The following is a 25,467-nucleotide window of genomic DNA, read 5'->3' on the forward strand; positions in this document are numbered from 1 at the left end:
CCCTGCCCCTCCTTATACAGCTCTGTAGGAATGCAGCTCATAGAGTTATTATGATCATGAGCTGTGCAGTGGAATTTTACCATGTCTCCCCTTCTCCAGATTCTTCTCAGCCTCGGTCGTAATGTGCAACGTGTCCAAATGGTTTGGTTCCAGCAAGCCAGGAGCTGCAGTGCAAGAGCGTACAGTGACTACATTGATGTTGACTCAGGGAGTACGAGTCGGGGTAGATGCAACACTGCAACACTTCACATCAAGTCTTGTCTGTGTTAAATAGCATTAATTAGATGGAGCAAGATTATAGCTTTATACCGTATGTGCAGCGCAGAGGCCTCAGTCTCTAGTCCTGTATGTTTAAACCTCTCCTCTGATGAATAGCTCATCCATCGAAGGAGCTTTCATTCCGCTGCGCAGATAGGTGTGGTTAAAGTGTTGTCCCTCATTCACCTAATTGTGACTGGCTGTTTAGTATGCGTTGAGATTCATGTGTTTTCTCGCCTCCCGAAGCTCTTTCAAAGACCTAGAAATGTGCATTCTTCCCTGTCATCTGAAAGACAGCTCTGCAAGAACACTGAATTAGATTTAATGCTTTGCTGTATCATTGGCATTTTGTATTTGGCCAGCTTTGCGGTTTAGGACAACAGCTAGAGAGAAAGCAGAATTCCCCTGGGGCTGGAGGAGGGCTGGGGCGGCTCAAGACACAGACACAGACACAGACACAGAGCAGCAGAACGCTGCACTAAACATGTTCCAGCTCCTGTGTTTCCTTTTTTCTTTCTGGATTTATTTTTGGAAACTGACCTTGACAGGAGCCCGTCCTTCCTGACCTTCTCTCGGTTCCTGCCTACACCTTGAAGACAACTGAAGATGTGTGATGTTTCAAAAGTAACTGTGTCATCCCGTGTTACTACCTCAGTATCCCTTTGACCCTGCAGTGTGCTGTCTGGACTTGTTTTCAAGTGCAAAATGATTGATGGGTAATTCTTGTGTCTTGACTTCTTTTCAGGTTGTTTACAAAAGGAAACAAGGGGGAAATGAAACTCTGCTAACACAAGAAGACGCATACTGACAGTTACAACCACAAATGTTGTAACGCTCCTGTTTTTTTGCGGATCCATTAACTGTATTAATTGATACAAGATCACGTGAATTTTTCTGTTCATCTTTGCGAGGAAATCCCTGATGCTTTCAGTCATGGAGAACTGAGGGTGAGGTGACACTCACCCTCTCAACATGCTGGCTCTGAGGCTGGAGCAGGGCAAGCGAGGGGGTGGTGAGGTTGATCGCCCGCAGAAAGGGCCCACTGTGGCCTGGCAGGGCCGGGGGGCAGGGAGGCCCCCTTCCCATGAGCAGGGCGTCAACATCAGGGAGAAGATCTCACAGTGGGAAGGTCGCAGTCAGCAGGGCAGCAGCCCGGATGCCAGGGTGAAAGCACACCCTGCAACTGTATCCCGAAGTCTGTCTGGGGATCTCCTGAGCAATGGATGTTCCAACGAGGGCTCGAGAGGGGGGCTTCACGCAAAAGCCAGCCTCTCAAAAACTAAGAGTTTGGGCTTAGATTTTCGGGAATCCCCAGCACCAGCTGGACATGGTGTGGTTGGTAGGAAGTCAGAAAATCTCAAGAAATGCTCCACTGAATTTTCAGCCACATCCCCAGGAAATAAACCACTTGCAGCACAAATATTTCTATCTCCTAAAGTGGAGGCTAACACGGCTAACTCCACAGGTAAACAAACCTTCACCGCCAATGGCGACCAAACAATGGATCGCATCTTGGATGTGGAAGTAGTTTCTAAACCTCTACCTCTGTCCACTGATGACCAAGAAGACAACATGCCCGCTGGGAACTTCTACACTTCACGGGGTTTCTGGCGTAAGCTGGAGGGAGACAGACTGCTGTGGGAGAAAGGCAGGGAGTCTTCAGGTGAAGCTCTGCCTCCTCCCAAACCTCAGCGGACATTCCAGTATCGCGCAGCCAACAACAACAGAAACTCGGGGCACACAGCGCGCTGGGACAGAAGATCTCCTCATAACAACCACTCCAACGTGGGGAGCAGGAGGGTGGCCCACCCACCTAGCTTCCCACCTCCTCCATGTCCAGTTGCAAAGAGCGATGGGCTTTCAAGGCATAAAAAGAACAGGTGAGTCAGTGCACTAAAAGCAGAGCACACGTGATTGGTTTAGTCCCGAAAGTATACATTTTTAATAACCTCTACATTTTTATTGAACAGTTCAGATTTTATTATGTTTTTCCTGCTGGTTGAATATTGGAGAACTGACCTGTAAAAATACACATTGCAGTTGTTCTTTGTTTTGGACAATGACTGTGGTCTGGAGTGTTTTTAGGGCAGTTTAGAGGAGGGTGCTGTCAGAGTCTAATTGCTGGCTGGGGTCCAGGTGTGATGTCACATGATATCTGGCAGCATTGTTCTCTATTGTCTGGTCGTGGCCTAGTTCCTCAGCAGCCATGGGTTCCAGGGTCATCATCTGCAGACACGCACACACACGCACATTCACTCAAGGCTAAACAAAACAAGACATAACAGTGTAACCCATGTACACAGACAGCTCGGGACTTATTAAGTGACGTGACTTCTAATAATGTAGGTGTCTGTAACTGTCATGTCCTGATGTCGTGTATCATTATCATCTAAACATTGTCTAGGAGTTTTTTGACAGAATAAAATAATATGCAAAGCTGTTTTCCATTTCTGATAAAAATCTAAATTGAAATAACAAAAGCCATATGGTGTTTTTAATTTTCTGTTTCTAAGGCTATGTTTACAAGAACTGAAAAATGCAACCCAGGGTGTAACTACTGACAAACACAATAAAAAGTGACTATAATATTAAGATCTGTACAGCTAGATTTTAAAAGAAACTAACCCTAACCCTAACCCTTTTAATTGTTATAATAAACTTTATTCTTAGAGTGTTTTCATACAAGGGATGTAGCTCAAAGTGCTTTACAACAAAAATTCAAATTGTACAATAAAATAAGGGTGAATAAAAGGACAATGAAAATAGACAAGAGATAGACAGTAGATGATAAAATATGTAAATGAAAGAAACGCAAATTAGCCCAACCTTAGTCTTAAACGTGCCCAGTCGTCATTCGCTCAATTTCTTATTTTCATTCAGGAGAGGGCTTGTGTGTGTATACACTCAGTTACTGGTGTATTAGGTACATCTAGCTAAAACTAATGCAGTCTAATACCAGCAGTCTTGCAATAAACCCTGTTCAGTTTTTATTGAAACTGTTTGAGAGGGGTTTTGCTGTTGAACTGTGTTGCATTATATGTTATTTAGCCAAACTTCATTTATTTAAATGGGGGTGGATAAAAATCATAGATACACCTGTCAGTATAACACAGTACTGTCCAAGTTGAATCTAAACCTCTCATTTCAATAAAAACTGAACCTTCCCCAAGGTGGGATTCATTGCAAGTTTTAGTTGATTTTTGAAGTGAAAAGAATTAAATACAAAAAAACAGCATTTCGTCAATTTTTTATTTCAGAAAAAAAATAGAAATTCAACAGTAATTCTGCCAAAAGTTTGGGCACCCGTCTACTTGTAAAACTCTCAGGACTTCATCAACTCGGCAGGTCAAGAATTGTCATTAGGACTACAGACTACAGGCAGATGACATTTCCAGAACTGATAAATTATCTGACCTTCAAACACTCAACAACTCAACACTGCTCCAAGCAACTGACTGAGGATCTGAAAATGAAGCAAATTGATGCCTGCAAAACAGGAGAGGCTATAAAAAGATTGCAGTTTCCACCGTCTGAAATGTCATTAAAAAATGGCAACTAAGGGGAACTGTGGCAGTCAAGACAAGATCTGCGAGAACAAGAAAACTTTCAGACAAGGCTGCACGTCCGCTGTGTAGGAAGGCAAAGCAAATCCCTCATATGACTGCAAAGGGACCTGCAGGAGGGTTTAGCAGAAGTTCATGCAATAAAAAAGTAACGGTGCATTAACATTCGAAGAAAGGCCAACGTTTTAATGTCTGTTTGCTGCAGGGGGTGTTTTTTCTTTTCACTTGAAAAATCAGCAAAATATGCACTGAGCCCTGGGCTTTTATGACGAAAATGCTAAAAAACATAGTTGTATTGACATAAATAGCAAATCCAAAAGCATGTTTACAGTAACAAAAATGATGTTGCTTGTGGATAACATTGCATAACACTTCACTCATATAAACAGATGGAGGCTTTGTACATGTATTTTATCAAAGAGCTATGAAGGGGGGAAAAGTTTCACCCTTTTTCTAATGAACTGAAATGACGTTTGTTCTTCGGTTGGTGATCACTCATCACCCTGGTGTGCGCCGAGCCGAGCCGATTGAACCCTGTGCCCCATCAGTCTCATTGTACTGCTTGCAGGAAAGGAGGGGCTGCTTTATTGGAGAATAGCCTAACTTTATTCGAGGGAAACTGCCCAAATGGTACAAGAAGTAGCCCAGATTATCATAAGATTTCCAGTTAAATTAATAGTTGCCCAACTGGGCAGAAAACAGCCCAATCTGGCAACACTGCGCCTAATGACGATACCCTTTTAAAGCGACTGGTTCAAGAGAATCCTGGGAAATGAAGTGGAAGTTTGATGGCCCATTATCCTGTAATTGCCTCTTGTGGCCACAGTGGCTGTTTCTTAGCTAAAGCTCCTTGCTTAATTGTGTTAACTGTGCTCTTAAATGCAGTAAAAACAAACCTTAAGAACTCCTAACTGTGGTCCAATGTTGTCATTATACCTTTTTTTTAAATTGGCAATGTCATACACTTGTTTTATTTTTTCAGGTTGTCGCTCACACAATCATGTCCGCACACAGTTAGCAGAGTTGGACAGGGCTCCTTGTTTACCAACTTTAGAGCCATTAACTGTCCATCTCTTCTCGTGTATTATGAAATAGCATCGGCCGAGGTATTACATCACACTGGACAAGAATCATGTAACAGTTTCTGATTCAGCACTGAGCCAGATTGACTGTTTACACTCAGGAGTACCGTGTGTATTACAGACGAAACACTGAAATTAAACACTTGGGGGGGGGGGGGGGGGGGCAACAACCTGAATCCTTCATTATAAAACAGTTGATGGATAATGCAAACTAATAACTAGACGGTAGCTTCATCCTCCTTTTCAAAGCTTCCAGGGAGGGAAAGCTGCATATTGACCTAAATTTCACTAAGATGATGATATTGACATATTGCCAGATGCTGTCTCTGTCTCAATCCTGTCACACTCTCTCATTGTTTGCTTCAGTACCACATGCTCAGTCATTTCCTTTCATGATAGTTTATCACACACTCCGCGACTTGCTGTGTTCGAAACCGTGAGGGATTTTGTGGCCAGAGATTGGCTGAACATAAAACAATAGAGCAAATGATAGCCAGGCCCCTCTTTATTCTCACCGCCTTCCCTTCCCTCTCTGCCACAGGAAGTCCTTTGAGTATGAGGATGCAGCTCGTCTGACGGTGACGCAAGGCACCCTGGGAGACGAGACGAGGAACTCAGGCCTTTACCATGCCTATTCTGACGACAATATTTACGAGGACATTGTCTGTGAGTTGAGCTCCCTGTGTCATATACACTGAAGAAGACGACGTGGAGCTGACTGTTCCAATTAGAAAGCCTTTATTGTCATTGGAAGCTCTGCTCCTCATTGGTGCATAGGAAAAAAGACAGACAAGCATCATCAAAAAACACAACATGCAGATTCTTACAAAAAAAATATATACAAACACTAAAATAATGAAGTTCAGTGTATTATATTGCAGCATAATAAATAACATTGTTATTTCTGAAGATGTTGCAGTTTCTAGTTGCTTAAAAAATTGCTCAGTAGCCGCTCTGATATCAGCATTATACACAATATATTGCAGCTGTTTAAAAGGTCTTTGATGTTAGTTACGAATGTGTAAGTGAGGATTTTAATTTAGCCATAAGAGGCTACTTCTGCTCAGTTGTACCAATTAATAGCCATGTGTAAATGGATAAAGGTAGTGTCTTACTATCTGATTTTAGCACCTTTGGTAATGAATGAAGAGATTTCCTTCTATTTACAAAAAGGAGTGGCTTACAAAAATGCAGGAGTTCTTTGTCATTGTTTGAAAGTAAAAATTCTAATTTAATCCTTTATTTGAATAGGTAGAAAGGCTGTTGTATAAAAATTAAATATACAGTTTATACACAGATATTCACAGGCATTAAAAACAGACACACAGATAATTCACAGACATATATGATACTTTTTTTACATTTAAGAAAAGCATGTGCAAGTGTGATTCTAAATACATAAGTAAAACTTTTTAAATGTTCCGGTGAAATAAGAGAGTGTAACTACATATTTTTTGGAGCTTATTCCATTTGTAATTAAATGGTGCAGTAGAGCCTTATAAATAAACATTCACACAATGCTGCTCCCCTCTATTTGTTAAGGAGGAAAAGTCAAAGTTTTACCTTCAGTTTGCTTGATAGATGGGTCTTATTAAAAGTGAGTCCTAAGTATGTTACATACTTTCTAGAAATAGGAAGGCGAGTGTTTGAATCAGGACAAGCTGGAACAAAACGTTGTTATTTTTGACTTCTGCATCTGCATCAGGCACAGCAGTTAAGTAAACTCCAGTGTCAGAAGTTAGACAGATGGTGATATTGCAATGAATAACTGTATCTGTATCCATCCAATACTGATATTATGCAATTCCTAGGTTTAAACGTGGTCACCTAAAGAAAAATTAAAGAAATTATTTCAACTTCAGAACCAGAGAGGAATAAATAAAACAGGAATAAATTGCTCAAGTTTTAAGATGGAAACTCTTGGCAACTTTTTTTTTTATTTCCACAGCAGACAACCTTAGTCAATTGTTGTCACAGGAAAGCTAGCATTAGCTCCTGGAGAAATGTCTCACTGTGTACACCCTGTAAAACATTCAGCCAGCATGTCTAATCTTTTCCCATCGTTCTGTCTTCCGTCAGGTGAAGTCACTAGAGATAACCCCTATGAGGATGTCAGGCTATCTCCCATGTGTCTACCCATTGCAAGGCCTCAAGTCCCAAAGGTAATGGAAGATATTACGTCTCACTCTCATGGCACAGAAGTATTTTTATGATTCCTGTTTGAACGTATCAGATGATCCCTGCCTAACCGGAGGTTGTAAGGGAGGAAGAAGGAAGTGTTGTAGTTTGATACTGTGTAATTATCTGCAAAAAAGCAATTGGTAACCTCACAGTTCTTGTCCTCCAGCTGCCTCCTAAACCCCAAACGTTGCAAGGTTACGCTGGCAAAGTGGAGAAGAAGGGGTTCCAAGCATCCAAATCCACCACCCTTGCAGAAACCCCCAAACCAGCAACACCCCGGCGCACAAGCACTCAGAAAACACAGAGGACGCCTCAGGTAAACGATGGCAGGATCTTGTCATCAGTTTTTTTCTGAATACAATGACTGAGTGAGATGTTTTTTTGTTGTGTTGGACGATGAATCACATGTTGTGTTGTAATGAAAAGGGGGGGGGGTGACTTTCTGAGCAGGAAGGAGAGGACACTGAAATAATTAGATAGAGTTTAGATGTATGACTGACTGCTTCATTAGAATTCAGACAGAACAGATGAATTCAGACATTCGACCCATGGCAGTGGGAAGCATGTGGACAGGGAGGAACTTTAACGATAAGGTACAGTAATAAAAACAGGCTTACTGACATTTATCTGTAAATCTGTCAAGTTTAAAGGGATTATAGCCTCAAAACCCACATGGCACTTTTACTGTCACTGCCTGCAGGCTCAACAAATACCAATCAGGTTTATTTTTGGATGGTATTTTAGCATGTATTTCCTGCTCTGTCTTTTTCTTATTACTGTATGTTATTAATAAATGACAAATAGTTCAGAATATATAGCTGAAAAAGTAAGAATAAAAGACGACATTTAGTTAACCAGCTGTCCTTTAACTCTTTGTGATCACACATTTTCACAAAGGAATCAAAACAATGAAACGGGCATAGACATAATAACACCTCATTATGTATTTTTCTGCTCAACAGCAGTACTATTATCTTAGGAGGGGCATTTTTAGTTTCTTCCCATACACTGTCGTACAAGTTTGCCTCTTCAACCGGCGGAGCTCTGTGTGTCCTCTTCAAGATAAGTTTGCGCTTCCTGTATGTTCCTGTTTCTGTCCACTATCAAATATTCAGCTGTATTCTTTCAGCGAATTAACAGAAGAATGCAGGAATGTAAGGGTGGAAGAAAAGAAATGCTGAAAATCTATAATATAATTATGTACTTAGAGGCTGTTATATCATGATTCCCTGTAATCATGATTCTATAATGGCTGTGAAATTATGGGGCTGACAAATACCTGTGTGTGTTTTACAACACAGTACGTCAACAAGATTGAGACCATCTTTGACGACAAGCGAGGGAGGAAGAGAGTGAAGAACCAGGGAGTCTCAGTGCGAGGTATATATATATATATATATATATATACACAAACACACACACACACAGATGACACACACATGCACACAGACTGTCGCAAATGTCACTCACATCAACGCTTCAATTAGATTAAGTTGTGCTTCTTGGTGGAAATACCCAGCTTTTGATGGTACACACAGGGACAGCTGCACCAGGCGAAGCCGCTGATTATGAAACAAAGGCTGACTGTCTGCATCTGATTATGGCTTCTTAAGTCTTTTCCATTCCTCTGCTTCTCCATAATCTCTCCCTCCTCTAATTCATATCAACAGAGGAGACCAGCGGGACAGAGAGCGACCCCGAGGACAACAGCAAAGGTATCAACACAGTTAAACTGTCTGCGAGGTCCCTTTATGTTAAGGCTGGTTTTCAGGTTAAAGTTTTGTAATGTGGAGTAAGAAACTCTGGTTATATCTGTCAGCATTTGTTAATGACATTCCTAAGTATAAACACTGGGCTGCCTGGTGGAAAAAAAGAAACAAAAGAAAAAGTCATAGCATCAGGGAAGCATTTATCAGCTCCAGGGAAGTTTTTTTTCCAGTTCTAGGTAATGTCAGCTATGTTACTTATTTATTTATTCAAGTGGCATACAGCCATAATGAGAGAATAATTCACTGAAACACTGAAAAAATAAGTCAGATGACTAAAAGTTCAAGTAATTGGTTAAGTCATTTATTAAATAAAAAATGGTTTTAGCTTCACAAATGTCAGGATATGCTGCTCTGTTTTACATCATTGTTAATTTGGAGTTTAGGTCGTTAATCAGACAAAACAAGCCAATGAAGATGTCGACCTGGGAAAGTGAGAGGGTCGGTTTTCTGATATTTTAAAGACTAAATGATTAATTGAAACACAAGACTGAGGGTCCACAGCTACGCCAACAGCTGCACTTAGGCACTGCGGTGCTTTGAGCTAAATGCTAAAAATTAGCGTGATAACATGCTCACAGCTGCCACTGCTAACATTTGCTAATTAGCACTAAACACAAAGTACAGCTGAGGCAGATGGCAGTGTCATCAGTTATGCAGGTATGTAGGTAGTCATGAACGAAAAGTGTTACACAAATTGAAACTTCGACCCATTGATGGTGCGAGATGAAGAGTCGGGATCACCAGAGTCGTTTTAATTCATCCCCTGGGGACCGTGAATGTCCAAAGACTCGCTTGCCAACTGTAAATTTTCATCAGAAAAGTCAAATAAACCAAAGTCACATCCAAACAACATTCAGTTTGCAAGCGGTAACAATTAGGTTTGTAGGAAATATGGTTCAAACTATGAGAAACTCGAATAATACCACCATTGTGAGATTAGCCATGACTGTTTCGGATACTATGTAATCATGCTGTATATTGATATTTAAAATGCTTTATATGGCTCCTCTGTGCTGCATTAGATTTGTCCCAGGACAAGCATTACCGTATCATTTCGCCGTGTGTTGTCCAGCAGGCTCCAGGAGATCAGTTTATATCCAGTCTACACTGAAACGTCGGCCAGGATACCGCACCCTGGAGAGAGACCTGATCCAGCTGCAGCAGCAGCAGCTTTTCCAGATCTTCGTGGTGGTGTCGCTGAGAAAAGGCTCCCCGGGAAACACCTACTCCCCTGAAATTACACAACAGTTCCCCAAAATGGTTAGAAAGAGACTTTACAGTAACATTACAGCACCCTCCCTCTAAGCCAAGGTCGTAACTCTTGCTTTGGTTAATGGACTTTAACTGAATGGTATTCTGTGTGACAATCCTCGTCTTAATCTTGTTTGGCAAAATGAAAGAAAGATGATTCTTATCATACACCACTAGGAATCCTTTAAAGGAGAATTTCCCAGGTTTACATAAGCCAAGAGATTTCATGAAAGAAATTGTAGAAAGTTTAGTCTCAGATACCTATATGGTAGAACAAGCGGTTAAATCGCTCAATTAAACCTTGCATGAGTCACTTTTTCTTATACCTAACTGAATCATATCATAATGCAGTTAAATGACGACTGATCTCACCTGACATCCCTGTGGAAGTAATTTAAGGAATGCTGCTGTCTGCTGTCTGCTGCTGAACTACATTCCCTCTGTTTCAGTTTGAGAAGTCCTCCCGGCTCTCCAGAGAAGCTGAGGATCAGCTGAAGGTCATTCCCAAGTTCTGCTTCCCCGACTCGCAGGACTGGAAGCCGTCTGCACACATGCCAAGGTCGGCTCATACACCACAGTAATATTTTAATGTATTCTGCTTTACAGAGGCTATAACAGTGGTGTAATGGTAACATGATACCGTATTCCATCTCCAATTTATTTCCTTTATGTCTGTATCTTCTTTCTTATTAACTTTTTTCATGTACAGTATTTAAACAAAGTGCTGGCACCGTAATTATCAGTTGTGTTATGTTTAATACCCCCAATTCCTCTTTTCCTATTTATATCCTCAGCTGCAAGCTGTAACCCGTAAATCGCTGCTGCAACAACCCAAATTCCCCACAGGGATCATTAAAGTTTCATCTGGTCTAATTAAATCTTTGAGTGCTCAGGGACATTGGGCATTCTTTTTTTTTTCTACTTGATATGGTTCATTGTTGTAATGTTGGTTATGATCTCAGTGTGCTTTGCTTCTCTGCCTTTAAAACAACAAAAACAAACCTACTCTCTGTATGCTCTACCTTTATATCCCCAGGGAATCAACAGTTCTCACATTAATCAACATTATTTTTTTTAAATTAAATTATCCCCTAAAGATATTTTTCAGTCTGTTTTTTTTATTCTTATTAGATGTTTTTCATTAGAGGAAGGTCATCACAAATGAGCTGATTGAAGTTGTGTGTTTTATCTCTAAATGTTAAATCATCCCCTGTGTGTTGATCTTGTGTTTCTGCAGTGAGACCTTCTCCTTTGTCCTGACCGGAGAAGACGGCAGCCGCTGGTTTTGTTACTGCCGTAAGATCCTGGTGAGTGCGGATAAGTTAACATTTGCATCTGAGTCATTGACTCAAGCGCTCGTGTGTGTGTGTGTGTGTGTGTGTGTGTGTGTGTGTGTGTGTGTGTGTGTGTGTGTGTGTGTGTGTGTGTGAGTCTGTGATGACATGGCAGCCTGCCACATGCTTACTCAACATCTCTGAGGAGATCTGTACATGTGAATCACAGACCATACCACTTCTGAATCAATGACAGAGAGCAAGAAGAATTTCATCGTTTTCTTCCTTCTTTTCCCTCACAAGCAGAGCTGCTTTTACCGTAGATCTCTTCTAAGAAAAAACACTTTTTTTTAGGGTTGAAATGAAGATGTTTATCTGTCTTCTATTGTTTGCGTTTATTTTTATTGGAAAACATGCTGTTGTTGTCTTATTAGCCATTTGTTTTGCTGTATTTATTCTGTCTTTAGTGTAGACAGAGCTAGGACCTAACATGAAGAGCTTTATGTGTTTGTGTTTTTGGAAGATAAGCTCACAGCTGCTCTCATAAACATGGATTGACTTTAGACTTTAGACTTTAGTTTTTTTTTCCATCTACAAAGCTTCTAGTCATTGAAAATACTATTAAACACCATAATAGGGAAATAACATCTCGACTTTGTGGCCCTGATTGTACTCTGTTTATATACAAGTCTGATACCACTTCCCCATTAACTTGAATGGAAAAGTTCTCTCAGACTTTTTGACCCCACTGTACGTTTATATTTGATGTATTTTATGATTTTCATGATCATTCATGTATCTGCTGTTACCTGCTTTATGACATATGAAACTATATGTGTGTCTTCAAGCCCAGTGGAAAGGGGAAGAGGCTTCCTGAGGTGCACTGTATTGTCAGCAAGCTGGGCTGTTTCAACTTGTTTGCAAAGGTAAAGTAACCATACAGTGCGTCTGCTCATAGAAGCCTCTGTAGGGAGATGAAAGGAGATGGATGTGGAAGACTTCAATCCACCAATCACCTTGGAAGTGTGTGAAAACCGTTGCCTGGAAACTCCTTGTGTGAATTAGGATGGAATGAGGCTAAACTAGAAGATAATCCTGAACAAGTATTGGGTGTGTCTTTCAAAAAAAAAAAAAGAAAAAGAAAAGAAATTGTATGCAGCAGTGTCTCGCCCATGTGTGAAAATTTACAAACAGAAAGTGTGAATACGGCCTGGAAGAAAACTGCATTTAGGTGCACAGCTGCATTCTGCCTGTGCTCCATTGTTTAGACTTTAATCAGCACGAGTTCCCTCGGGACACTCGGTGATCTGTCTGGCTCTGTCTGTGCAGATTCTCGAGGAGGTGGAGAGGCGCAGAGAGATTTCCCCGGCGCTCGTTTACCCTTTTATGCGCAGTGTAATGGAGGCGCCGTTTCCAGCCCCCGGACGCACAGTCACCGTCAAAAGCTTCCTCCCCGGCTCTGGGAATGAGGTAACCCTGAAACGAAAAGAGGAAATGTTAATTAGCAGTTTTGTTCCTTCTAACCACTCCTTTCTGCAGACTCACAGTGACTCAGAATGGGAGGTTATTCACGCAAACAATAGGGATAGCTATTTTAGTTTTGAAGGGTTCATGTCAGGACACATATATATATATATATATATATATATATATATATATATATATATATATGTTATAACAGTTAACGGTAATTGAGTTAGTCATTGCTGTTTACAGATTCAAATTAAGTGAAGTAACAACTCTTCCCATAAAAACTCACGGGAGGTGCTGCTGCAAAATCAAAATCACTTCCTTGTGACTCATCAGTTGGTTGTGGCTCTTAAAATGCCAACTTACTAATACTCCACTGTCTCCAGCCACATTTATATAGACGTATCTGAAGAGTCTGGTTTCCAGGCTTCCACACTACATGACTGCATGCTCGAGCCATTTATCTACACCGTGTGGTCTGAGTCCATATGTTCTTGTCGCTCTGCCAGGTGCTCACTCTGTGTCGGCCTGTGGACTCCAGATTAGAGCACGTGGACTTTGACAGTCTGCTGCAGTGTCTCGGTGTCGGGAAGCTCCTGCAGGTGTTCGCCTCCCTCCTGCTGGAGAGGAGAGTCATCTTCATCGCTGACAAACTCAGGTACTGTACGTCTGGGTGAAACACACATAACGCTGCAGGGCTGCTTAACCATCAGGGTTTATAAGGATGATAAAGAAAGTTGAAAATATCAAGGTAAACAATAAAAAAAAAAATAAAAAAAAGAAGATGCTTTATATTACGTCACACAGGCCCAGGGCCAGTATAGATTCCTGTGTGTACTTTGGCCTCAGTGTGCTGCTTCACAAAATGCTAAGCAGATTCCCCATGACAAGTCAAGTCAGGTTTATTTGTACAGTCTGAAATCACTTACAGTGACGACAACAATAACAGGTCCTGACTTTTTCCAAGCTGAATATTATAACCTTTAATCAAGTTTGACACTATCAGTTCATACAAGACACCACACACATTTTGAACAATAAACTTAGATGAAAATTAATTTATAATGAATATTACATAAAAACACACACAAAATTGAACCAGTTGACCCACCAAACAAGACAAGCTTGTTTTGATGCAGTGTTAATGTTATTTTTCATCTTATCGTTGGGTTATTTACTCAAACTAAAATATGGTTCTGAAATCTTACTGTCTGCCCCAGCTCTTTTTAAACTCACGTCATTGTTTGTTTGCTGATTGTGAATGTGAATCCTTTGCAGGGTTTTAATGTCATGCACATGGTTTTGTACTATAAATAAATAAGAGGAATTAAGTAACAATAAATCTGGATCAGTTTTAAGGTAAAAAAAAAACCCTGAGTTTGTTGTGCGACACTGGATCAAAATAACCACATTTTAGTTTCAGTGAATAACCCAACAGTAATATAAAAACACTGTGGCACTGGGTAAAGCTAATGTAGTATTGTGTCTGTGCTGTATTATTACTATATATTTGGGTCAATAGTTACCCAATTCAATATTATATCAAACTTGATTCTTGTAAAATAACAGTCATATGTTATTGTTCTTATTATTTGTAGTAGTAGTAGCACTATACAAGTGTAACCTGTTTGTTCAGTAGGGTCTCAAAACCATGACTGTGCTTGGTTTTTGTTGGCTGCTGATCAAGTGATCAGGTGAACAGATATGATCAGTGATGCTGAATGCGTTGCGTGTACAGCAGCAAGGCGGAGCAGTCTCTGCTACACGGTGATCTAAAACTGACTAAAAAGGGTTCAAAAAGGTTACTAGAAATGTAATTATCCTGCTGTTGACTGGATATTAAATGTTCCAGGGACTTTGGAGAGGAGATGTAAATTAGTTATTAAAAATAGAGTTGTTTTTGCACGGCGGAGTATAATAGCAGCAGTATGAAACTGAGAAGACACAACCCTTAAGAACAATGATGATGAATGACCAGTCATTTTTCGTATGGAGGAGATAATAGGAAGTGGAGATTAGTCTGCTTTGGGAAAAAGTGCTGAGTTTTGTGGAGAAAAATGTGGCTGTGGGCAGTGACCATTCAGAAGGAGGTGGAGGAAGTATTCTCACAACATGCAGGCTACTGACCGTAAAGGGAGTATCACCAGAAATAGAAGTAGTAAGTTCTGCAATAAGAGTATTAGCATAAACCAGTAGCTTTTTGGGAGAATTCTGCGATGCACAAGTACCATTCGCTCAACGCTTGTACAGTTGGTTCACTATGAACATGTGGTGGAAAAGATTTACATGTAGTGTGACGAGTGATTTTGGGGAAACTGTGATTGATATCTTTGATGGTGTTTTTGTGTTGAACCTTTTCTCTCCTGCCCTCCTCGCTGCAGCGTGTTGTCTCGGTGTGGCCACGCAGCACTGGCGCTGCTGTACCCATTCACCTGGCAGCACACTTTTATTCCCGTGTTGCCGGCCAGTATGTTGGACATCAGCTGCTCCCCAACGCCATTCCTCATCGGGGTGCTGGCACCCTGCCTGCCGCAGCTGCTGGAGCTGCCCATTGAGGAGGTGGGTCACACTTCTGCTGAAATGTTTTGAAATTGGCGTCCAATATGTGAAAATAGTCTGGTGTAGTGGTTTCAGTGGTTGTATATTCACTTCATACTGTGAAAGGATGCAGACACAGCAGGGCCACCACAGTGTGTGACTCGTGGCGGAGAAACACCCTGAACACGTAGTTCAGGCTCACTTCACCTTTTTATAACTCTTATTGCGAAACAGTGAACTTGTGCCGTCAGTAACTGTCATTCTTTCTTCTCTCTGTCTTCCCAGGTGCTCATAGTGGATCTGTGTGCGGACAAGTTTGTCATTCAGGTGTGTACACATTGCAGTGTATAATGGGAATGATAGGTGCGGTCCCAGTGGGGAAAAAACGGCTTTGCCCACACTTGTTTGAATGCAGAGTGTTTTGAGGGCGACAGACACAAAAATATTTGACACATAAAAAATGCCACAGAGATGAAAATAAATAGGGTGTAGAGCCCGGAGCAGAATCATGTCATGACTCAAACACTGGGCCGTTGTGAGGCTGATTCAGAGCTGCGTGTTTGTCAGTCAACAGTAATTGCTCTTCATGAACTATTCAATTAATGAGAAACTTTTTATTTTGGTTGTGTTATATTTGCGTGTCTTAATTTGGCTGGTTTATTATTTGACATTTAATTTAGTAAACACTCTGCTTCTCTATTAACTACAAGCTAACAGGACTAGCGGTGATGGATTTACCACTCCAACATGAGCTATCTAATTTCAATACTGCTGGTATCTTCCCTCCCTAGTCATGTAACCTGAAGTACATCACTGTGTGAACAAATACATAAATTATCTTTGACATACACAGTGTAGTCTGTAGCTTTGGTATTCACACAGACAACCTTTTGTTGTTGTGTCTCTGTAAGAGTTGAAGAATTCATGGAAATATTATCAGAATTGCGATATGGCCATTTTTTGATAAAAGTAAAATGTGTCACAACATCATCAATCCTAAGTGAAGTATTGTGGTGCTACAGAGATTATGGAGGACCAGGCACGTCACAGGAAAAGTAATAAAGCATTTCCATAATTTCATATTTTAATAGGCATTAAAAAGAGGAATTGTTAAAAACAATTTATAAATTTTAAATAAATTTTAATCCATCAATAAATACTTGAGCAGCATAAAAACACATTAGAAATACATTTATTAATTCATGAATGAATACTAGAATATGTGTGTGTAGAGTATGTGTAATACTGAAAAACAGCTTGAAAAGGCAGTTTAAAAATGGGACTAAATAACTGGATTCCCTTTTCAAGAATTTATAAATGAATGTTTTAGGCTGTTTTTGTAAATCCATTTTTAAATCTTAAGTTGATGTTATTCATTCATTTATATATTCTTTTTTTAATGCCTATTGCAATTAAGGAAATACTGCATTACTTTTCCTTACAAATCATATTCTCCAGATGTAAAGGAACACAACAGACTCAACAAAAATCACATCATTTTAATATTTTTCCCAGTGGAAATGAAAATGGAAAAATAACCATTCCAACTAAAAGCCACAGTATGATTTTTTTGCATTCATGGTTCAGCCCTAGTCCCTGTACTCTGGATGTGAACACTTGCCTTTAGTGCTTAACAGCATTCGGTCTTTGTTTTTTGATGCCCATCTTTGTTGACAACAGCACCTTCCATAAATTGATCAGAACAGGTCGACCGAACATGATCAGTACATGGGGGGTGGGGTAGTCAGAAGCACATACAGTATTTCTGTTCAAGCTCACTGGTACGGCAACGATTCCCACTGAGGACAACAAAAAACCAGACAGATGTCTGTTCTTGAGAGTGGATTAGATGCATGCTTTATGCGACTGCTGTTGACCTGTCCTGTGTTGTGTGACAGCTGGGTGATGAAGACTGCATCCTGCCCAGTAAACTGCAGGCAGCACTGCAGCAGGTCCTGGAGGAGAGGGAAGAGATCCTGAGACAGGAGGATGGAGACAGTTTTGGAGGTGGGTATAACAGACAATTGTGTGCTGCATGCCAGTCAGGTACCTCACTCACTGATTGTAAAGCCCTTAACTGTCTCGGCATCTCCAGGTTCCTTTTTCTTCTTGTCTACAGTGATAAAGAATTTTTGCAGGTCCTGTTTTTCATCACAGCACCATCAGCTCTTATCTTTTTGCTCAGTTTAACATATGATCAGGGGATGTTTAGAAATTAATTGCAAATGCCAGCTGTGCATCATACCTGCACTACTGATGACCTGCAGACTGCTGCAAATCCTTTAGTTTACTCTGCATTTCTTAACTTTAAACTAATCAGATGTTCACTGATGACCTGTTAATGTTGTTTGGGCTCAGTATTAATTCATAATGTAACATGGCTCAGAATTTGGCACAAGCTTGTTGCAGTATTTTATGAAACTCTGTGATGTGTCAGATCAGTCTGGAGTTCACTTGCTCTGGAAAACGTTAAGTTATTCATCTCTTCACCCATCCGTCTGTCTGTCTGTCCAGGCCAGCAGGCTGACCTGAGCTCCCTGCTGTCAGAGAGTTTTGTGCGGTTCTTCGTGGAGCTGGTGGGCCACTATCCTCTCCACATGGTCGAGTCCTCCCGCGGAAGCAGGGAGCTTCAGCGCGACAGCTTCCGCAAATCTCACCCCTCCCGCGGAGTCCGCCAGTTCCTGCAGCTCTTCATGGACACTCAGATGTTCGCTGGGTTCATTCAGGACAAAGAGCTGCGCAAGGGAGGAGGAAGAGGTAACAGTGATGAAGCAACGACGACAGATTGTTTAAAAACATATTAACTTTTTTTTTCTCTCACAAGACTCTATGAGAGTTCAGAAAAGGCAAAACAAAGTTTGTACACACAGTTCTAACATAGTGGAACTACTTTTTTATAATAACAGTGAAAAGGAAGAAAAATAAGCACTCTCTACCATTGTCCTTCAAGCTAATACTTTGACATGAATTTTTTATCATATGAATCTGTGGTTCGATTTCATTTCTGCCTAATTAATACCTTTTGAATGTGCCCAAGCAAACCGTGCAATCAAAAAATACAAAAAGTAAAAGGGGAAAATGTCAATAATTCTGATGATAATAATACTAATTCACCTCACTAAATTTAGCCATTGATTTGCAACCCTTCTGCTTGTACAATAAGTGCTGGAGGTTTTATGAGTAGCGTGATGTTTTTGAAGAACGTATTAAATGTCATCTTAACAAGATTTCACATAAAAGTTGGAGTAATGAGGTCGGATGTCTCCACACAATCTATTAAATAAATGTAGAGTTTAATTCAATCATATTAAACCAGACATATGATCTAAAATGAATGAGTCACTCGCGACATGTTTTTACCAAATAGCAGGATATTTCAAGAACAGGGTTAAGAAGATAATTGCAAACGCCAGAACCATAATCTATGCTGCACATGAAGAAAATCTAAATCTTGTTTATTTGAACATAGATTTCCCTCATTTTCTCCTGATGTCTGAACATTTCCATCTTTGTTTCAGGTCTCTTTGAAGTCAGAGTGGCCGAGTATCTGGATTCGTATCCTGAGCCGGAGCCAAGTGGTGTGAACAAATTTCTTAAAGGACTGGGTGAGTAGTGCTCTGACATCAAATGTTTTCCTCTGAAGGGTACATTTCAGCAGCTAATTATTTTTCCTTCTTTTTTTAGGAAACAGGATGAAACTCCTACAGATGAAATGAAAAAAAGAACAAGACCTTGGCTTTTAGTTGAAAGACTTTGTAATTAAAGACGGAACACTTGTTGCTGCTGGACTGACCGAGGACGTGAATGTGGATCAGAGTCTTGTGTCTGGATGTGAATGGGAGAGTGAGGAGTTTGCATATGAGAGGACCGTGTATGAATGTTCGAGTGCATTGCACTTCTCATTGGATGAAAACTGGAAACTGTTCTTATATTTCTTTTTTCTTACATTGTTTTATGAAGCCTTGACGACAAGGCAACATTCCAGCTAATTAACCTCAGTAATCAACCTGAATGTGCCTGGTTGTAACTATTTCCATCATGTTTATTTTACTTTTTTATTCACAATTGGATCAATTCTGCTGCACAATATGTGCAATGTACAGTAAATGTAACTTTAATGTTACATTTCAAGCTTATAAGTACTTAGCTGAAAATATGTTGTGTGGTTCTAACCTGATGCATGTTTTAATGTAAAATTCTGTTCCTTTTTTTTTTTTTTTTAATTCCTCTCAGCACAAACTGTAAAGACTTTTTGTTTACTGTGTGTTGTATGTTGTATTTGTGTTTCAGATTAAGTGGAGGTTTATTAACTCTGATCAGAACGTTTCAAAGTGTTTGGACTCCAGGTTAAACCTCAGTCAACATGACTATTTAGATTTTGTGGAAATTATTTTCTCTTGTCCTCTTTCTCCCTGTTAACTGGAGTTGTAAATATGTTTTTTTTACATTTTGCACATGTTGAGAACCAGTGTACAGTGTTTGGAATATTTTTGTATTAAAAGCATGACATGTCCTACATACATTTTAAATAAATGGGTTCCCAAGGACAGTATTTAATGTGTGACTATGCTATTTATAATGCAAAACCCTCGAAAACTGGGTTGTACAGTTACCCTGCCTAATTATAATGAAACTTGTGATCGGGAGGTCATACAGCTGTATATTCTATACTGTAAAACAAAAAAAATAATATCTGCTTTACATTCAGCGTATAACTGAGTAAGTGTGATTGGTCTGGACTAGATGGTCTGGATTTTATGTATTAAAAAACCATTAAAAAAGGAAGCGCTCAAGTCTTTTTAGTTTAAATTTCCCTCTGGGTTTCTCAGTTGTGTTGCAATGGAAGTTTTGCAACAAAAATGTTGGTAGATGTGGACACCCAGGACTAGGGCCTGTTCTCCTGCCTACATGTGTTCTCGCTATGTACTCCGGCTTCCTCCCGCAGTCCAAAGAAATGCGCATAGGATCGATTTTTTTCTGGCTTGTTATACTATCACGTTTTTTTTTCTAACTATACTATGACATGTCAATGCCTAACTATTATTACACGATAATGTTTGCAAATTTTTTTACCTTGTTATACTATGATGTTTTTTACGTTTTTATACCGTCCTATACTGACATGTATATATGACCTATATATGACATCTTTCTGCATTCCTATACTATGACATTTTCTTATGTTTTTATGCCATACTATACTATGAGGTTTTAATCTATACTATACCAAGACATTTTATGCCTTACAATACTATGACGTTTTTTCAAAATTTTATTCCATACTATACTATGACGTTTTTTGTTTTTTTTTTTACAATTTTATGTCATACTATACTATGACAATTTATGCCTTACTCGATATGAAATTTTTTTGAAAATTTTAAGCCATACTATACTGTAACATTTTTTTGATAATTTTATGCCATACTATACTATAACGTTTTAATCCATACTGCACTATGACATTTTATGCCTTACTATACTATGGCTTTTTATGCCTTACTATACTGTGACATTTTTATGACTTTTTATGCCTTACTATACTGTGTTGTTTTTATGACTTTTTATGCCTTACTATACTGTGACATTTTTATGACTTTTTATGCCTTACTATAATGTCGTTTTAATGACTTTTTATGCCTTACTATACTGTGTCGTTTTTATGACTTTTTATGCCTTACTATACTATGACATTTTATGCCTTACTATACTATGACGTTTTTATGACTTTTTTTAGCCTGTATATACTATGACTTTTTAGGCCATACGATACTATGACTTTTTATGCCATATTATACTGTGACGTTTTTATGACTTTTTATGCCTTACTATACTATGACTTTTTATGCCTTACTATACTGTGACATTTTTATGACTTTTTATGCCTTACTATAATGTCGTTTTAATGACTTTTTATGCCTTACTATACTGTGTCGTTTTTATGACTTTTTATGCCTTACTATACTATGACATTTTATGCCTTACTATACTATGACGTTTTTATGACTTTTTTTAGCCTGTATATACTATGACATTTTAGGCCATACGATACTATGACTTTTTATGCCATATTATACTGTGACGTTTTTATGACTTTTTATGCCTTACTATACTATGACTTTTTATGCCTTACTATACTGTGACATTTTTGTGACTTTTTAAGCCTTACTATACTATAACTTCTTATGCCTTACTATACTATTTCGTTTTTATTACTTTTTATGCCTTACTATACTATGACATTTTATGACTTACTCGATATGAAATTTTTTTGAAAAGTTTAAGCCATACTATACTAGGAGGTTTTTTTGATAATTTTGTGCCATACTATACTATGTCGTTTTAATGACTTTTATGCTTTACTATACTATAACTTGTTATGCCTTGCTATACTATGTCGTTTTTATGACTTTTTATGCCTTACTATACTATGACGTTTTAATGACTTTTTTTGCCTGACTATATTTTGACTTTTTATGACTTTTTAGGCCATACGATACTATGACTTTTTATGCCATATAACACTGTGACGTTTTTATGACTTTTAATGCCTTACTATACTATGACTTTTTATGCCTTACTATACTACGACTTTTTATGCCTTACTATACTGTGACATTTGTATGACTTTTTAAGCCTTACTATCCTATAACTTCTTATGCCTTACTATTTCATTTTTATGACTTTTTATGCCTTACTATACTATGACGTTTTAATCCATACTGTACTATGACATTTTATGCCTTACTATACTATGTTGTTTTAATGACTTTTATGACTTTTTATGCCTTACTATACTGTGTCGTTTTTATGACTTTTTATGCCTTACTATACTATGACATTTTATGCCTTACTATACTATGACATTTTATGCCTTACTATACTGTGACATTTTTATGACTTTTTAGGCCTTACTATACTATAACTTGTTATGCCTTACTATACTATGACATTTTTATGACTTTTTAAGCCTTACTATACTGTAACTTCTTTTGCCTTACTATACTATGTCGTTTTTATGACTTTTTATGCCTTACCATACTATGTCGTTATTATGATTTTTTATATCTTACTATACTATGAGTTTTTATGCCTTACCATACTGTGACATTTTTATGACTTTTTAAGCCTGACTATACTATGACTTTTTATGCCTTACTATACTATGTCGTTTTTATGACTTTTTATGCCTTACTATACTATGTCGTTTTTATGACTTTTTATGCCTTACTGCGTTATGTCGTTTATATGACCTTTTAGGCCTTACTATACTATGACTTTTTATGCCATGCTATACTATGACGTTTTTATGCCTTACTATACTATGACGTTTTCATGACTTTTTTTGCCTGACTATAAAATGACGTTTTTATGACTTTTTATGCCTTACTATACTATGACTTTTTATGCCTTACTATATTATGTCGTTTTTATGACTTTTTATGCCTTACTGCGTTATGTTGTTTATATGACCTTTTAGGCCTTACTATACTATGACTTTTTATGCCTTACTATACTATGACGTTTCAATGACTTTTTTTGACTGACTATACTATGACTTTTTATGCCTTACTGTACTGTCACATTTTTATGAATTTTTAAGCCTTACTATACTATAACTTCTTATACCTTACTATCCTATTTCGTTTTTTTGACTTTTTATGCCTTACTATGTTATGTCGTTATGACTTTTTATGCCTTACTATACTATGTCGTTTTTATGACTTTTTATGCCTTACTATACTATGTCGTTTTTATGACTTTTTAAGCCTTACTATACTGTAACTTCTTATGCCTTACAATGCTATGACTTTTTATGCTTTACTATACTATGTCGTTTTTATGACTTTTTTTGCCTGACTATACTATGACTTTTTATGCCTTACTATACTGACTTTTTATGCCTTATTATACTGTGACATTTTTATGACTTTTTAAGCCCTACTATACTATAACTTCTTATGCCTTACTATACTATGTCGTTTTTTATGACTTTTTATGCTATGTCGTTTTTATGACTTTTTATGCTATGTCGTTTTTATGACTTTTTATGCCTTGCTATACTATGACTTTTTATGCCTTACTATACTATGACGTTTTTATGCCTTACTATACTATGACGTTTTAATGACTTTTTTTGCCTGACTATACTATAACTTTTTATGCCTTTTTAGGCCATACGATACTATGACTTTTCATGCCATATTATACTGTGATGTTTTTATGACTTTTTATGCCATAATATAATACGTCGTTTTTATGACTTTTTATTCTTTACTATACTATGTCGTTTTGATCACTTCTTAAGCCTTACTATACTGTAACTTCTTATGCCTTACTATACTATGTCGTTTTTATGACTTTTTATGCCTTACTATACTATGACGTTTTTATGACTTTTTGTATCTTACTATACTATGACTTTTTTATGACTTTTTATGCCTTACTATACATGACTTTTTAGGCCTTACTATACTGTGACATTTTTATGAATTTTTAGGCCTTACTATACTATGACGTTTTTATGACTTTTTATATCTTACTATACTATGACATTTTTATGACTTTTTAGGCCTTACTATACTATAACTTCTTATGCCTTACTATACTATTTCGTTTTTATGACTTTTTATGCCTTACCATACTATGTCGTTTTTATGACTTTTTATGCCTTACTATACTATGACTTTTTATGCCTTATTATACTATGACTTTTTATGCCTTACTATACTATGACTTTTTATGCCTTGCTATATTATGTCGTTTTTATGACTTTTTATGCCTTTATATACTATGACGTTTTTATGACTTTTTATACCTTACTATTCTATGAATTTTTATGCCTTACTATACTATGACATTTTAATGTCTTTTTTTGCCTGACTATACTATGACTTTTTAGGCCATACGATACTATGACTTTTCATGCCATATTATACTGTGACGTTTTTATGACTTTTTATGCCATACTATAATACGTCATTTTTATGACTTTTTATGCCTTACTATACTATGTCGTTTTTATGACTTTTTATGCCTTACTATACTATGACTTTTTATGCCTTACTATATTATTTCGTTTTTATAACTTTTTATACCTTACTATATTATTTCGTTTTAATGACTTTTTATGCCTTACTATACTATGACTTTTTATGCCTTACTATATTATGTCGTTTTGATGACTTTTTATGCCTTACTATACTATGACATTTTTATGACTTTTTAATCCTTACTATACTGTAACTTCTTATGCCTTACTATACTATGTCGTTTTGATCACTTCTTAAGCCTTACTATACTATGACTTTTTATGCCTAACTATACTATGACTTCTTATGCCTTACTATACTATGACATTTTATGCCTTACTATAATATGTCATTTTTATGACTTTTTATGCCTTACTATGTTATGTCGTTTATATGACTTTTTATGCCTTACTATACTATGACTTTTTATGACTTTTTATGCCTTACTATACTATGACTTTTTATGCCTTACTGTACTATGACGTTTTTGTTACTTTTTATAACTTACTACATTATGTCGTTTATATGACTTTTTATGCCTTATTATAATATGACTTTTTATGCCTTACTATACTATGAAATTTTTTTGCCGTATTATACCATGACGTTTTTATAACTTTTTATGTGTTACTATACTATGACTTTTTATGCCTTACTATACTATGACTTCTTAAGCCTTACTATAATATGAAATTTTATGACTTTTTAAGCCTTATTATTCTGTAACTTCTTATGCCTTACTATACTATGACTTTTTATGCTTTACTATACTGTGACATTTTTATGACTTTTTATGTCTTACTATACCATGACGTTTTAATGACTTTTTATGCCTTACTATACTATGACTTCTTAAGCCTTACTATACTATGAAATTTTTATGACTTTTTAAGCCTTACTATTCTGTAACTTCTTATGCCTTACTATACTATGTCGTTTTTATGACTTTTTATGCCTTTCTATACTATGACGTTTTTATGACGTTTTTATGCCTTACTATACCATGACGTTTTAATGACTTTTTTTGCCTGACTATACTATGACTTTTT

At 37.7% G+C, this 25,467-nt stretch overlaps 1 protein-coding gene across 3 annotated transcripts in view; it reads left to right on the forward strand.

Annotated features, from left to right (window-relative positions):
* Nucleotides 1-19,938, forward strand: part of dennd2c (DENN/MADD domain containing 2C) — a 22,444-nt gene extending 2,506 nt beyond the window's left edge. Inside the window, exons 1-19 of one of the 3 annotated variants that reach the window (XM_023401280.2) lie at nt 549-882; nt 1,004-2,138; nt 5,445-5,569; nt 6,983-7,065; nt 7,251-7,400; nt 8,386-8,464; nt 8,755-8,799; nt 9,926-10,113; nt 10,554-10,663; nt 11,342-11,411; nt 12,227-12,304; nt 12,708-12,848; nt 13,358-13,506; nt 15,230-15,407; nt 15,672-15,713; nt 17,285-17,393; nt 17,901-18,143; nt 18,905-18,991; nt 19,071-19,938. In XM_023401280.2, the coding sequence (XP_023257048.1) occupies nt 1,231-2,138; nt 5,445-5,569; nt 6,983-7,065; nt 7,251-7,400; nt 8,386-8,464; nt 8,755-8,799; nt 9,926-10,113; nt 10,554-10,663; nt 11,342-11,411; nt 12,227-12,304; nt 12,708-12,848; nt 13,358-13,506; nt 15,230-15,407; nt 15,672-15,713; nt 17,285-17,393; nt 17,901-18,143; nt 18,905-18,991; nt 19,071-19,102 (2,817 nt within the window). In that variant the 5' untranslated portion in view covers nt 549-882; nt 1,004-1,230 and the 3' untranslated portion in view covers nt 19,103-19,938. Of the gene's footprint in view, nt 1-548; nt 883-1,003; nt 2,139-5,444; nt 5,570-6,982; nt 7,066-7,250; nt 7,401-8,385; nt 8,465-8,754; nt 8,800-9,925; nt 10,114-10,553; nt 10,664-11,341; nt 11,412-12,226; nt 12,305-12,707; nt 12,849-13,357; nt 13,507-15,229; nt 15,408-15,671; nt 15,714-17,284; nt 17,394-17,900; nt 18,144-18,904; nt 18,992-19,070 lie in introns of those variants that run through there. The other 2 variants (XM_023401281.2, XM_023401282.2) reach the window with 2 other exon arrangements.
* Nucleotides 19,939-25,467: the final 5,529 nt, after the last annotated feature.

Source organism: Seriola lalandi, unplaced genomic scaffold (genome assembly GCF_002814215.2).
Source record: "Seriola lalandi dorsalis isolate HSWRI2012SDOR001 ecotype SW California unplaced genomic scaffold, Sedor1 jcf7180002053574, whole genome shotgun sequence".
Classification (NCBI taxonomy): Eukaryota; Metazoa; Chordata; class Actinopteri; order Carangiformes; family Carangidae; genus Seriola; species Seriola lalandi.